A 15,164-nucleotide genomic window follows, 5' to 3' on the forward strand; every position below is an offset into this window, starting at 1 on the left:
TTATCTGATAGTGATTTAAGATACTAGGTTTGAATAGGAATATTTTTGGCCTCTTCATGAATGAAATTAAGATATTTTCATCTAGACAATAAATGAAAGAACTAGTTGTAAGACTACAAAATTACTATATATTCACAGTCCAGTAGGCTGTTTTGTAATTCAGCCAAGAGTTAAGCAAGCCTGAAATGCCAGGTGTTTTTGCTCCAAGTGCTAGTTCTTGGTTCAGTTTAGTTCAAACGCATTTGAATAAGTACTACTCAAAATGTGAAGTCATTTATCAAATGTTTTCAAAGTATATGTTGAATATGTATTAAAAACAGATTTTGCTCAGTTTGTCAATAATGTCATCTCTACTAATAAGGTAACAACTGATTGGTTCTCACAGAGGAAACTGCACTGCAAACAAGATGGGGAGGAGGGAACAGAAGAAGACACAGAGGAAAAGTGTACCATCTGTTTGTCTATATTAGAGGAAGGTGAAGATGTCAGGTAAATAGTACCATTGAATATCAAAATATAATGCAAATGCTCTGGCTTTGAGACCATATTTTGTTATGGTACACTACTCTTTGCAACACTCCCTAGGTTAACAGCTGCAGTTATTAACATTATTTGTCATTGTAACCAATAAATAAAACAAATAGTGATGGTATTGGAGGAGCTCTTGAGGAGCCATTATTGCACAGGTTTCATAATCTTCCCTCCAACTATGGTTAAAGGTGTTTTTAATTAAAAATACTCATTGTTCCGTCTGCATTGTCTTTGGGAGAACGTAGGTTCTCTTATGATCTTCCTAAGTTGACTGTTTGTCTCATGATACAAGCCCAAACTGATACCTTTTTAAAATATATTAGAGAACATGCTACTCATTCTTTATTTAAATCGTATAGTGCTGTGTGCCTTGGCATCTCGGGTAACGAATCAGGTGTATTCTAGTGTGTCAAATTTAAGTTTTCTGGAATAATGCTACTTAAACTGTAACAGATTTTAAATCAGTGTAGCAGTAGAATTGGGCAGCTTTGTATGGGATAGTTGTTTCTAACTTACCTGATGCTTCATTTCATTGCCTATATCCATTTCTTCTTAGCACTAAAAAGAAGTTCAACAGTTTGAAAGGTTAGTGAAGCGGGGGGGCACGGTGCAGAAACACCCAAGAAGAGGGTGCAAGAAGAGTAGACACCTCAATGGCAAAATCCACACTACCATTTTTCCAATGGGTATGTTGATATGCACATGTTTTATTAACACAAATATTTTTCTGTTCTGATGACAGGCGCCTTCCATGTATGCACCTTTTCCACCAAGTATGCGTAGATCAGTGGTTGATTACTAACAAGAAGTGCCCCATTTGCAGAGTGGACATTGAGGCTCAACTGCCTAGTGAAAGTTGACACCGTTTTCCAGAACTCTTGTCCTCCCTCTCACTCCCTTTCATCCTTCCTGGTACTGCAGTCAACCAAAGATGGCATGACTTACCTGCGCAGATTTGGAAGCATTGAACCTAGAGTGCTGGCTCTGCTATATGGTACAACTAATGCTAGACCTACAGTTCGTGTAGACAGTTGAGTTTCAGTGTATTTATAAAACCTCTTTTTTGTTGTTTAGGTTTTACATTTTTTTCTTTTAATTCATTACTGTATTTTTGCATGGTTCCTTGTATTGCATTTGTTTGCACATATTATGGGCTTTGTGACCCCAGACTTGCAGGCAAGACTAGCTGCTTTAGTAAGTAGAATTGTGTGGTCTCTTTTTTTTTTTTTTTTTTGGTTTGTTTTACATAGTATCAAGCTTTGAAAATATGATTTCACTCATTACTAACCTCGGGTTCCTTAATTTAATCAATCATGTATTTTAGTTTAATGTATAAAGATCATCTAGAAAAGGATAATATTATGTATTGAGACATTCCTTAATTAGGAAAAAATGGCTGCTGTATATTAACAATATCAATTCTGAGTCAAATACCATCATTAATACTGGGAACAGAATATGAACTATATTCAGTCTGACTGATACATATAGCATACTCATCACCAGAGTTTTGTCTGATCAGATTCTTGTGTTCGTTTTAAACTTTCAGCACAATGCAGATATATTTGAATGTCAATATTAAACATTTAGACTGCTGTTCGGATTGTATTTATCTTTTTCTTCCTATGTCTAGAAATTTGAATCCCTAACTTAATATTTGCTGCTGTGAAACAGCTCTAATGAACACTAAATGTTGATTTCAGTTAGCTGGATTTGTAGATACTTGCAGATTGAAAGAAATATTAGGGAAATGGAAGAACTTAGAATCTTTGTTTGGTCTTCTGCTAACTTAAGTTGAAGTATCTGCACACTTGTTTTGGGGTTTTTTTTTGGTTTTTGTTTTATAAAACCATTCAATCAGGACTTAGAGCTGCAGGGGTTTTTTTAGATGTTGTTTTCTGGGGGTGGGCTTGGGGAGGGAAGGGGCAGATATACACGCATTCATAGAACTTCTAAAGATCCCAGGGATCTTTAGAAGTTTAGAAGATCCCTTGGGATTTTTATTAGTTTTTAAGTTAATAAAATTAGCTAAATTCACCTGTCTCTTGTTTTATTTTTCATTAGTAAATTGAAAGCCTGTAAATTTCTGTAGAAACTGAGACACAAATTATGTGGTTATCTAGTTTTGCCTTGATCATAGATACCCTCTTTATAAATTACCAACAGTCCATCACTGATTGAAATATTTTCTATAGTTAAGATTTGCTGCATAATATAGTATATAGAATTAAGTTATAATGTACTAACATTTCGCCTTTGGAGGAAGTTTTAATGCACATCAGGACTCAAGTCGCTTATAAACATTCTTTCCACACATAATAGAGTATAGTTTATTTAAATGTGCTCAACAGATGCTGAAAACTGCAAAAACAGTGAGACAGTATTACTGTCGCTTTGGAAAAGATGTTCCTAGGGGATCATATATGAACATGTCAATAAGCTTGCATTAAGCCACCTGCTTTGTAAGTGGATTGAGTAATACCTTCAGTTTCTCTGGTCTTTGTCTTTCATAATCAGATAAATGTAAAACAGTTTACAGTAAACCTAGAAAATGAAATGTTATGTTTACACTAAAAAAAAAAAATCCATTTATAAATATGACCTTATCTAATTTGATGCCTGTTTTTTGTCTGGTTAAAGCTGCTTCCCTTTTTATTTTTTTAATCTGTTAGGAGTAGCATTTTCCAATGCAGTGTCTATTGCTGGCAACAGACTTACCACCTCTGGCACTGAGGCATTAAGTGGGGAGAAATTTTTATTCCAGCATGTGTGATGAGTGGACATTTTCAAGCTTAATTGCGTTGCTAAAACTGAACTTAAAAACCACTTTGTGTTTGTAAGATGGGGGATATGGGAGAGAGGCAAAATACGATTTGGCTGCTTCAAAACCTGACATGGTTTTATGCTAAAGCTTCTTGAACATGATGGCGGTAGGAAACTGAAAGTGGGTATGAAATTAAATCTGCATTGGTAAAAATGAATAAAAATAACTGGAAGGACTGAACAACAGACACTTCCCATTCTTCAGTGAAATTGAAAAGGAGGGAAGTTAGTTTACCAGTGGTGCTTGAAGTCTGATGATATTCACTTCTTTTAAAGTTTCCAAGAAGGTACTTGTGAGACATGGGGTGGGGGGGGAAAAAAAAACACGGGGTCTGCAACATAATTGAGACCCTGGGTATGTGATGGAACCCGTTTTGGCTTCCTTACAGGACAAAGAAGCACAGGTTTTGGGGATATTTTTTTAGGAATTCTTTTATGCACCTGCTTTGGGTGCCTGGTACTAGAGGCATTTTAGTGGCCCATGAATTGAGTTGTTTAATAACTGCTACTGATATTGTCTTGCTTTTAAATGTATGCATTGTAATGTGATGTCAAACACTTAGGTATTTGCCAGGAATCACAGTGTTCTGGTCTTATATGCTATTGCAGGGGCTAATAAAGCTGCAGCCTACTTCTATTTCAGAAAGTTGTGACTTGACCATAATTTAAGGGAAAGAAAATGAATAGGCTTTTGATTTTGAAAATTTCCACCACTTACTGTGCTTTACATGCTTAGATGCATTGCCTTAAGTTTTTCTGCAGCATCTTTGAAGATAAGATTCTCAACAGTATGCATCAAATTACTTTTCATATAAAATTCCATTGTCAAAAGAAATCCTTTTGTATGCAATAAATAAAATGTTAGACTGGTATCATTCAAAATCTGTTTCTTATGCAAGTTTTTTCCTTTTGTTGTCTTCTGCTCTTATAACTCTTCATCTGAAAAAAATTCTGTCATGTATTCTTGCAGATACGGTCTAAGGAAAAATACCCTCAGTGAAGGATCAATATTTAGCTACAGATAAGTTGTTGATGTTTGGTATGCCATTTAACTGCAAGTCAGGAATTCAGGAAAACTGCTCTTATAAAGGCCATCAAAATACTAACTTGTGCACATGCGAGTAAATATAGAAGGCCACTTCTGGGAGACTGCAAAATAATCGTGCAGAATTTTACTTTTCTATCGGCTTAGGCTACTACTGTAGTATCAAGGACTTACAGAATCTCAGGATCAGGAGTCAGTTTGACTTTAATCTCTTTACAACAGCTACTTAGGAAGAGTTTATACAGACAAACTGAAACTCTGCGTCCTGCAAAGAGGAGCAGTGTTGATCTTTGCCCTACACGTGCGTTGGCGCCAGTACGGTGGCGTAAGTCTTCAGCACGTGCAAAATCTCCACCTTCAGTACTGGAGCTGCTGGGTCGTGTTCTTCAGTACGGCTGCCTTATAAAACGCCACCCCACTGAAAACGGGGACCATCCTTGCTAAACAGCAAGCGCGAATAGTTTAAGAGGGCATTTCAAAAGCAGACCTAAAATGAATAAAACCCTGGGCTGTTAGGGGAAGGCAAGGTAGAGAGGTGGCAGCAGCAGTTTAGCAGTCTAGAAGCATTGGGGCGGGGGGGGGAGGGTGATCGCGTCTAATTTTCAACTAGTTTAGCTGCAGCAGGAGAAGCCGGTCCCAGCGCCTCGGTTCAGCCCCTTGTTACCTGGGCGCTGCTCCTGCACCCGCTCGAAACCGAGCGGGCCGGGCGGGGGGCGGGTTGTTCGGTGCAGGGAGCGCGGCGGCCGCGGCTCCCGGCCCAGGCCGTCCGGAGCTCCGGGGGGGGGGGGCAGCTCCCGTGGGGCCCTGCGGCGCCGCCGCCCGCCCCCCCCCCTTTAAGAGGCCGGCCGGTACGGAAGTGGCGGAGCCGTTTCCTGTTTGGGGCGGGCCTGAGGAGCTGGGCCAATCAGGCGCGTGCATCGTACGAAGCTGCCCAATCGGGGCGCGGGCGGGGCGGCAAGCGGGGCGGCGGGCGGCACGAGGCGGCAGTCGGCGCTCGCGGCTGAGGGGAGCTGGAGCCGCCGCCTCCTCTTCTGCCTCCTCTCCTCGTCTTCCTCCTCCTCTCCTCTCTTCTTCCTCCTCTGCCTTCCCTGCGCGCCCATGGCGCTGCCGCGCCGCGCCGCCGTGAGTGCCGTGGGCATCGCGGCGCGGCCGGGCCCGGTGGCGGGACGTTGTGGGGGGGGGGGCGCTGTGAGGCCAGCGCGGGCCGGGCCGTGAGGGGGACGGCGGGGGGACCCTGCGCGCTGCCCCCGGCTCCCCCTGGCTCCCCCTCGAAACAAGGGGAGGGAGTGTGTAAGGAGGGTAGGAAATTCAGGGTATTTCACGGGAGAGTGCGGGAAGGGAAAAACAAGAGCTCCTTTTTTTAGAGTGACTTTTTGATGGTTTAAACTGAACCCACGAGAAACTCTGAAACCCAGTGGTTTCTTTACCATGCAATGTAAGGGATGGCTTACCTTTCTGTACATAAGACAATTACTGCTGTTTGTAGTAAATAATAAGAAGGAAATTGCTTGCCCCTCCCCCCCCCCATCTTCATGGAAATACCAATATAAAGTGGGTAAATAGAATAAGTAGCTATGTTACAGGTAAGCCCTCTAATGTGGACTTGAAATGTTGTGAGCAGGAAAGGAGATTTGGTGCTTATCTCCAATCATGCAGTACAGTTTCATAGTACTCTCCATAACCTACGCAGTCAAGACTTGACTTGTTATTTCTCTAAGCGCATACGAATGCGTAGGAAACAAAACTTGATTGAGTTGAGTCATGGATAGCATCTGTGGAGCATCTCAGCCACCTGAAAATGAAAAAAGGTTGGCCTCTGATTTCTAAGCTGTGATTTTATTCTTCTAGGTCCCTAGAGGGGTTGAGAATGCTGTGAATGAACCTAATCGTAAAGCTAAAACTCAAGTAACTGGCAGAAGGACTGCTTTGGAAGAAATAGGAAACAAAGTTTCAACACGAGGAACGCACATAGCTAAGGTACAGTAATATTTGAATCCTACTTGTAGGGAACAGATGAGTTATTAGTTTTATATTGATAGTCATTGTTTTCATTACAGAAAGCAGAACGCTTCAAAGCATCTACAAAACCTATAAAAGGGCCTAGTAAGATGACAAATATAATTGCACTGCCTAAACCTCCAGCTGTTGTGAATCAAGTATCCAAAGAAACAAGTGTTCCAAAGGTAGGAAGTAACGATGTTGTTCTGATTCTTAATTTCAGACCTATAACGCGGTGCTTTAGCCTCAGTTTATTTATAGAAGTATCCCATTCCCAAGACCTCGGTGCAGGGGCTTTGTTTTTTCAGCAGGTTTTAATGCACGTTCTGCTTAAAGGCTAATATTAAAGTGGCAGAATTAGCTATTGAAATATTGAACGAAACGTGAAAGCTTCTCCTTTAGCCGGCAATCGTCAGAAGGTCTACTCATTCTGTTTGTATGGCATCCTGATGAAAGCTTGCACAGCTAGCATACAAGCAATCTTTCAAATATTTATATAAGGAAGAAGTTGCATTAATAACTAAAAAAATGGGGGTGGGGGACAGAAGGGGCATTGTTGCCTAATCAGTAGATATGTAAGTGCTATAACCTGTTCCTTAGGTTCTGTCTCCGGTTCCTATGGATGTGTCTATGCAAGAAGAGGATTTGTGCCAAGCCTTCTCTGATGTATTGCTCAACAACGTAGAAGACATTGACGCTGAGGATTGGGAGAACCCGCAGCTTTGTAGTGACTATGTAAAAGATATCTATCTTTATCTGAGACAGCTTGAGGTAGGAATACCTACGCACTGATTCTGCAGCTTCTGCAGAATAGCGTTCATCTTGTTGCTCACACAGTTCTCTCACTAACAGCTGCAGCAATCGGTGCGCCCCCATTACCTCGATGGGAAGGCGATCAATGGGCGTATGCGTGCAATTTTAGTTGACTGGCTTGTCCAGGTCCACTCAAGATTCCAGCTTTTGCAGGAGACACTGTATATGTGTGTTGCAGTTATGGATCGCTTCTTACAAGTAAGTGTCTTTAAGAAGTTCTTCAACACCTGTTTGGGTTAGGGGAGTTGCTCAGTGACAATGGTCTTTAAAAGAATTGGGAATTTAGCCTTTTTTAATACCTGGAGATTGTGCTGTGTGATTGGGTAAGAGCTATTTAACATAACTTTGAGGCTGCTAGCCTCTTGGAGCCTGTCATTATAGGGACCCGTCTGACTTAAAGTGGAAAATTTCATGTACGTTCTAAGAATGAACTCTATCATACTGTCATTATAAACTAATAAATCAGAACCTGTTCATCTAGAGTTTGATGATTTGAGGTCTGCCTTTGTAAACCTCTGTGTTGCAGAGTCATCCAGTACCCCGTAAGAGGCTTCAGTTGGTGGGTGTAACAGCACTGCTTCTTGCTTCAAAATATGAAGAGATGTTCTCTCCTGATGTAGCAGACTTTGTTTACATTACTGACAATGCCTACACCAGTGAAGAAGTTAGAGAAATGGAGATCGTGATTCTCAAAGAGTTGAACTTTGATTTGGGACGTCCTCTTCCGCTTCACTTCCTAAGAAGAGCGTCAAAAGCTGCTGAGGTGGGTACTTGTCCATCCTCGTTATTTAGAACTTTTTTGTTTGCGTAAAGACAATCTGGATTGCTTCAGGCCTTTTTTATCATGTTGTCCGACTTTTCTTGTTCCAGTTTTTGAGCAGAAAGCAATGTTCAGCTATAAAATTCCACCATGTGGTGGCATGACTGTCAACGTCACTGCAATTTCCAGTAATTGTTCATGTGTCTTTACTGGGGCTTGTGTCCAATCTTAGTTGTAGTAATTTCACTGTTACAGTAAAACGAGTAGGTGATGAGTAGAAGATGAGTAGAGCACAACTGTAGCCTTTTGCCTGGTAATTAGGGTGTTCTTCAGTAAAAGGTTCCCTCAGCAGACTACTGGGCAGCTCTTGAAGTAAGCTGACTCCTTGGACTCCTTGGTAAGGAGCTACTTAACTAATTTTACACTCTTGTTGTTTGTTTCCTCCTTCCCCTTAATCTATTTTAGAGGAAGCATTTGTCTCCCAAGCTGGGCACAGCAGCGCCCAGTACAGGAGTTTCCTGTTAACATCTTTCATGCAACTCTTGAGTCTGCATTCCAAATGGATGCTAGGCTATGCTGGTCCTGACTCTGGGCTCAATTTTGACCTGAGGTAACTGTCCCATTAGGCAGTGTGATCCCTAGATGTTAATAAAGCTCTTGTTGACTGTTCTTGTTTTGCCAAGTTATTTGTCAGTTAATGGCTGGAATAAACAACCCTGGATCAGCTTGATAAAGTGAAGTAAAATGTTGTGAATTAACAAGCTCTTGATCTGATAGGCTGATGCTGAGCAACATACGCTAGCAAAATATCTAATGGAGCTGACTCTGGTGGATTATGACATGGTGCACCATCATCCTTCAGAGATTGCAGCTGCTGCATTATGCTTGTCACAAAAGATCCTAGGACATAACAAATGGGTAAGTGTTTTATTAAAACTACTGGAGCTGACTGTGTTTAGAGCAGTAATGATGCTGGTGATCAAATGATAGTTGGATGACCCGATTTACTGATGAAGGTAGACTAAGGAGTATACCGTAATAACAATCTGCAATATTATCTCTTTTTATGTGGGCACCCTTGCATAAAAGGATTTTTTCCTACAAAGGTATTGAGTTATCAGAGAAGGCCACACTGTAAATAACGCTTGATCTTTCTGCAGGCTGCAGTACAAAGTAGAATAATTAAATTATGGACTATGAACGGTGAATTGTAACTGAATTAGTGGTTACCCTTGCTGCTGCTTTTGGCTTCTGCACAGTGCAGAAGTGTGGATCCGTCTTCTAAACTGATGTACCGTTCCTTGGAGCACAAGGCTAACTCATGAAGTTTGGGGTGTCACTTACCTGAGGTGACTGGGCCTTGAGCAGAAATCCTACTTCTTTAAAAGGCTCTAGATTTTTTTTACTGTTACATTGCAGGGTATGAAGCAGCAGTACTATACTGGCTATACAGAAGACAGGCTTGTGATAACTATGAAACACATGGCCAAGAATGTTGTCAAAGTAAATGAGAACTTAACAAAATACACTGTAAGTATAACTACTCGATTGTGTTTCTAATGTTGTAGAAATGCCTTTGCTGCATATTGTGAATACTTAGCTAAATATTCTTTATGTTATCAATGCATATGCTACTCTGACACGCTTGGGAGAGGATGTTGCATCACTTTGTCCGAAATGTTCCAAAGTTAGTGCTCTGCTCTTGTTATTCTGCATGCTGGTTCACTTCTAACCTTACTTTTATTCAGTCAGGACAGCTGACTCAAAACTGATCTGCCTGACTTTAATATTTAATGTGTAAATCAAGATAAATCCTCTATAACGCTGTTCCTCTACGTCAACAGGCTATAAAGAACAAGTATGCAAGTAGCAAACTCCTGATGATCAGCACAATCCCTCAGCTGAACTGCAAGATAATCAAGGACCTAGCTTCATCGCTCGTATGATAACTCTAAGCAGACAAATCCTGATGATCCATGCACTTTGTCCTCATTTGCCTATTGGGGCAAACATGCTGCTCTTTGTACATAGCCTTTCAGCCTTACCGCAGACATTTCAGACTTGCTCTGAAAGTGACCTTTTAAACTTGCCTTGTAATACAGTGCTGTACCTAGAAATAAAGCTCCTTTCTTTTTTTAAAAAAAAAAAAAAGTCTAACCTTTGCAGTGAATATTGCAACTGTGAGCCTTTAAGGCACTATCTAGACATGTCTGCAGTCCAGTGTCCAAGCAGGACATTGGGCTACGTAGATGACTGATTCAACTTCCAGTCACAAGTGGATGATTATCTCATTGACTGTTGACTCCTAGCTTTATAGTGGGTTATACTTAGTAACGTTTTTTTGTTCTCACTCTCACGGTAAGAAAGAACAGGCAGACAGTTCGTCTTTTCTTGGTGTATCTTAAAATATCTGGTTTATCTTGACATCTTGTCCCGTAAGGGTATACAAAAGTTTCTTTTTTAGGGTGCTGTCAAGTTTGAGCAAGGTGAAAAAGTAGGCTGTCTGTATTGTGTTGTATTAGCGTTGTAAGTCCCTGTGTTGAGTGACTGTAACATTATGTGTTTTCTGTCTCTGTAAGCCTAAACAAAGGGGTGTAAGGCAGGGGATTTTAAGTATGATATGATGCCGACCAGTATGTGCATTGGCCATACATAGATGTGAAACTAAGGGGAGGAGAACTTTGAACCAGGTCAGCTCTTAAAAACCTGCTCCACTACTTGAATCCAGCTCTTCAGTGCATAGTTCTGCCCCCCCTCCCCCCCCCCCTTAAATTCAGTGTTTCCCTTTTCCTAGTATGTTTCTCTGTGGAGGTGTGCAGGCTCTGATGTACAAGGGGGAACCAATGCCACAAAATAATCCTAGAGCTCAATGCCTTCCTATGGGAGGATGTTGAAGTTGCAGGCTTTTATCTCCTTGAGCAAGAGATTTGTTTTCTCCTGTGCTGTTAAGTATGCCAAGCACTGTTACTGCTAATGGGGTACGTGATTGCATCCTGGACTGAGGCCCTAGTTTCTATCTTCCAGTCCAGATATAAAGAAACAGCTTCTGCAGTCAGCGAGCTTCTAATGGTGTCCGTGGAGTTTGTATGCCTAAATTAGGCTTAGGCAATGGCTTGTGAGGGAGGGCATTCAAGCTTTTTTGTGTTTTCTTTGTGGTTTTGTTTTGTTTTTTGCTATGTCTTAAAGCCTGTGCAATTTTTCTGTAATACTTTTTTTTTTTTTTTTTAAACTGCTCTTAACCAGAAAAATGTACTGCACATAGCAGTTCATTCGGGTGTAGTGAGAACAGTTCTGTGTTTGGAGAGGAGGGCAATTTCTTCTTTAGAAACCTACACAGTAAAAGCCAGCAAACTTGGGTTGTGAAGAGATCTGCTGGTATATGTTCCTGAAAACAAACTGTACAATGAATAGAACAGTTCAGCTAACAGTTTTTTGTGTTTTATTTTATGGAGGTTCAGAAGACATGAATGCTGCTATCTGTATGGCAAGCAACAGCCATTTTGAATGGTGTGGGAGGCAATCAGACTTGAGCAATAACACTTTTCTTTTTACTATTTAAAAGGAGTAGTGCATACCTGTAAGTACCTGGCATAAGAATTCTAGTAAAACTATGTTATGAGTAAGAACAGTGGACTACTACATTATACATTCATACATGTTTCTACCATATTCAGGTTTCTATATACAGTATATGATCTGTTTATATAAATGTACAGCTCTGCATAAAGACACCTCTTATAACAGGTAGAGCATTAAACATAAATCCAACATGGGCCAGCCATATTCTAATATAAATCTTGAAGAAGGCAACATTGTTTAGCATACAGTACTGCATTGTTTTCTGTCTTTTCTTTTTCTAGTGCCTGTTGGGAGTCCCTAAATACATCAGCAAACACAAACCACTTCCATTACAGCTCTGTACAGAAGTATTTAAATATACCATCACAGTAGACTTTTAGATGGTAATATCCCAAGTGATCCTAAATCTTTTTGACATGTAGCAGCATACTTAACATGTTCCCCAGAATGATCTGCATTAGAGGAAATGTCCATTTAACATTATCTTCATTAGATAATTAAAAAGATTACTGATATTCAACTGAAAGGCACTTATTAAATATACCCCTTTCAAAGTTCCTGGTCCCAGACTGCAAAGCACCTCTCAGTTTCAGGAAGATAATACGTTTAAGCATTAACACTCACTGGGTGTTAAAAAACAGGCTTTAAATATAATAAATAATTTGTCAATATGTCCATTGCTGTGTGTTTCTGAGGCAAAGATCAAAGTTTGCTTTGTGGAAAACTAACTGATTTTTTCTTCCTGCTTGTATACAACTTCACTGGTGGAAATGCTGCTGAGAATGACAGATCTCAGAAGAACAAGTGTCCTGAAGGCAAGGGAAAATATCTTCAACCACTGGTAATATTACGTTATTTTTCATCTGACAAATCCTTAGGCTTTTATATCTTGGTCACATAATTGTTGGGAAACAGACCTTGTTTCCCTCGTAGTCTTCCTGTCCACCAACCAGAAGGATCTATGACAAAGGAAGAAAAGTAAGCACTGAAGTTCTGTAATCCTTCCTACTCGCGTCACAGACTTCCCAGCTGGTTTTGTATGCTTTTTTTTGAGATAGGCTTGCAAAACTGTTCCACACAAAGTGGAATCCTTCTCATGAAAGACTGAAGATAAATAAAAATCTGAGTTTGCTAATCTTTTGGCTATAACACTATACCTAATCTGGTTGCTTTGGAAACATCAAGGCGTTGGAATAGCTTTATTTATTATTTGTTTTTGTGTTACAGCTGTAGTTGGGGCTTATTTTAATCCAGATCCTGTGATGGAGTACTCTCTTAACAAAATATGAAGTCATACAGTAGGGAATAATTTAACGGATTGCTCTGGCAATAATTTAACGGATTGCTCTGTGTTTTAAGTGCACAAGTTTGATTGCTGTAGGTGTGACAACTTCTCTGCTCTGCCTGCTTCTTGAGGTATCAGGAATTTGCAAGCCTAATGAAGGGAAAATAAATGACTGTGGTATAGCTGGAAAAAGTCATGTCCTAACTGATTATGACAGTGTACCTTCAAGGTCAGTACTTTATTCACAAAAGCTTTTGTTACCTGTTTTACATACCTTCTTTGATTATATCAATCACGTCATTGGCATTAAAGCTAAGTTCGTCTGTGTCCTGAGCGTCATATGCATACAGTGCCCTGCACTGTGGTACCTGAGGCTTGGGTTTTGGCTGTGGTTTAGGTCTTCCCCCAGCTGGTGGGGGCCGGTTTGTCGTCTGCCTGCGAACACTAATGAGAGGAAAATGTTAATGTACTTCAAAGCTATGACTTAATCAAGTCATAACTAAACTTAATCAACCCCTCTCTCCTAGTCTACTGACTCTAAAGAATATCACAGAACAAGGGAAAAGGAACTCTCACTTAAATATCACAGCAGTTAAAAATGTAAATGTAAGACTTATTAACATCCCTGTGAAAGGGACACAGTTGTCACTTCTTCCCTGCTAAAATTCTAAAGTGGACGAATAGATGCTGCCAACCAGCTGTTGTAATGCACAGGGTAAGATGTGCTTGGGCTTGAATATAAACAAACGTGCACATGCAGTTCATGCATATCTCGGCATTTACATGGCTTAGTGTCTCTCCCCACCTTGTCCCAGCTTTACCAAAGATTTAGTTTCAGGTATTAAAAAGACAGTTCTAGCTCACGGGCTTGCTACTTTACCATTCTTGTGACTAAGCTGAAAGTGATACTGTGCATCTCTCTTAAGTTGCCTCAGATTCCAGGGCCGTCTATGGACTTGTTGTGTTATAGCCAACTCTGAAGCAGCAGGGGAAATGCTGCACAAACTGTCACAGCTGTGACCACTCCAAAGATTAGGAAGGGGAAAGAGGAAAGAAATGCATTTTGCCAGCTCATCAGCTAATAAAGGCTGGAAGAGAGAACAGGTATTAGATCCAGTATGGTGGTTTTTTTTTTTAAAAAAAAAAAAAAAAAAAAAGCTTGTGCTGAATGACTAAATGTTGCAGTGATGTGGAAGAGGCAGAGCTTTGATAATGCTATGTAATGCTATGATCACAGAGCTCTTGCAGAAAAGGTTTGCAGTTATTAAAAGAATTACTAAGCTTAGGACTTAGGGTAGTCAGTATCTCTATCTGGTCATAATTTTACATTTCTGTAGTGAGTTGCACCAGAAAATGAGCCTAAGGTTGCTTTAAAATATGAGTTAACAATTTATCTAAAAATCAAACAAATTCTGCTCCTCTAAAATACCACACCTAACAATGACCTCTGTAATGATTGTGGTTCTAAAATACCGAATCCACAACTCCTCTGGCTCCTTCCTCATGTACAGAAAACATTACATCCTTGCTTTTTGAAAAGGACCAATTACAAAGTAAAACAATCTTCTGAAAGCCTCTTCTGAATATAGTAATGCTGGTTCTTTTTAACAAACTAATAAAGGATGTCATAGCGCTCAGGAAGAAAACCATGCAAGTGTCTTTCTCCTGTGAGTATTGTTACTACTGTAGAGCTTCTGTGATGTTTGTTTTTATACTTTAATAGTTATGAACTTATCAGAGAGAAATTTAATGATAGCGTAAGTTGATGTGGTAAGTAAGTGTGGAAGGACCTGCCCAGCACCTCTCCCAGGTGCCCTTTCTGAACTTAATTGTACCGGTCTCCTGCATTCCTTTGTATGAGCTGGGTTTTTCTTGGGGGGTGCATGGGAGAGAACTGTAAGCTGGACTGGCTTTGGAATTGATCTGGTTGAAAAACCATCTGCTTATTGAGCTATGTTTAGTGTTCATACCAGTCAGGTCCCTAACACTTGCCCCAGCTGGGGGAAGCAGCCGTTTGCAGGTGGTAACGACCGAGCTGCTGAAAAGAACCAGCACTCTTGTTTTGCCGGCTCCTCGGGTACCGGTGTTGGGCAAATGAAAACCTGAACTATACTGTATCCTACTGATATTTAGTTGACCCACTTGAGCACAGCTTTCTGTTCAGAAATCCATGCAGGCCCCATGCAGTGGCACGGGTTTGAGTTTGTGTCTAACTCTTAAGCCAAGCCGCAGGACTAGGAAAGCAAATGACCAGGAAGAAAACTGCCTGGTAAACGTTTTTACTACTTCCTCATGTGTCTTTTGCTGGAAGGGACACCTGTAGCAGCTGT

General features: G+C 40.5%; 3 protein-coding genes and 1 long non-coding RNA gene across 21 annotated transcripts in view; 2 read left to right on the forward strand and 2 right to left on the reverse strand.

Annotated features, from left to right (window-relative positions):
• RNF111 (ring finger protein 111) overlaps positions 1–4,000 on the forward strand; it is a 65,081-nt gene extending 61,081 nt beyond the window's left edge. For 8 of the 12 annotated variants that reach the window (XM_068959104.1, XM_068959102.1, XM_068959101.1 and 5 more), the window contains 2 exons: positions 362–489; positions 1,274–4,000. In XM_068959104.1, coding sequence (XP_068815205.1) covers positions 362–489; positions 1,274–1,391 — 246 coding nt within the window. In that variant the 3' untranslated portion in view covers positions 1,392–4,000. The remainder of the gene's footprint in view (positions 1–361; positions 490–1,273) is intronic. The other 4 variants (XM_068959105.1, XM_068959103.1, XM_009681461.2 and 1 more) reach the window with 1 other exon arrangement.
• Positions 4,001–4,585: 585 nt separating this feature from the next.
• Positions 4,586–5,176, reverse strand: LOC138068938 (uncharacterized). Its single transcript, XR_011143806.1, has 2 exons — positions 5,064–5,176; positions 4,586–4,886 (listed from the first exon to the last, which is right to left on the reverse strand). It is a non-coding gene; the product is annotated as an uncharacterized lncRNA (long non-coding RNA).
• An 84-nt stretch (positions 5,177–5,260) lies between these two features.
• Positions 5,261–12,684, forward strand: CCNB2 (cyclin B2). The gene is made up of 9 exons (XM_068958861.1): positions 5,261–5,521; positions 6,248–6,376; positions 6,457–6,582; positions 6,998–7,168; positions 7,250–7,408; positions 7,737–7,973; positions 8,748–8,888; positions 9,390–9,500; positions 9,815–12,684. The coding sequence occupies exons 1-9, from the start codon at positions 5,498–5,500 to the stop codon at positions 9,914–9,916; spliced, it is 1,200 nt and encodes a 399-aa protein (XP_068814962.1). The 5' UTR covers positions 5,261–5,497; the 3' UTR covers positions 9,917–12,684.
• MYO1E (myosin IE) overlaps positions 11,389–15,164 on the reverse strand; it is a 125,615-nt gene continuing 121,839 nt past the window's right edge. For 5 of the 7 annotated variants that reach the window (XM_068958851.1, XM_009681621.2, XM_068958850.1 and 2 more), the window contains 2 exons: positions 13,109–13,278; positions 11,391–12,508 (listed from right to left, as the gene is read on the reverse strand). In XM_068958851.1, the coding sequence (XP_068814952.1) occupies positions 12,432–12,508; positions 13,109–13,278 (247 nt within the window). In that variant the 3' untranslated portion in view covers positions 11,391–12,431. Of the gene's footprint in view, positions 12,509–13,108; positions 13,279–13,714; positions 13,923–15,164 lie in introns of all 7 variants that reach the window. The other 2 variants (XR_011143790.1, XM_068958853.1) reach the window with 2 other exon arrangements.

Source organism: Struthio camelus, chromosome 12 (assembly GCF_040807025.1).
Source record: "Struthio camelus isolate bStrCam1 chromosome 12, bStrCam1.hap1, whole genome shotgun sequence".
In the NCBI taxonomy this organism is placed as follows: Eukaryota; Metazoa; Chordata; class Aves; order Struthioniformes; family Struthionidae; genus Struthio; species Struthio camelus.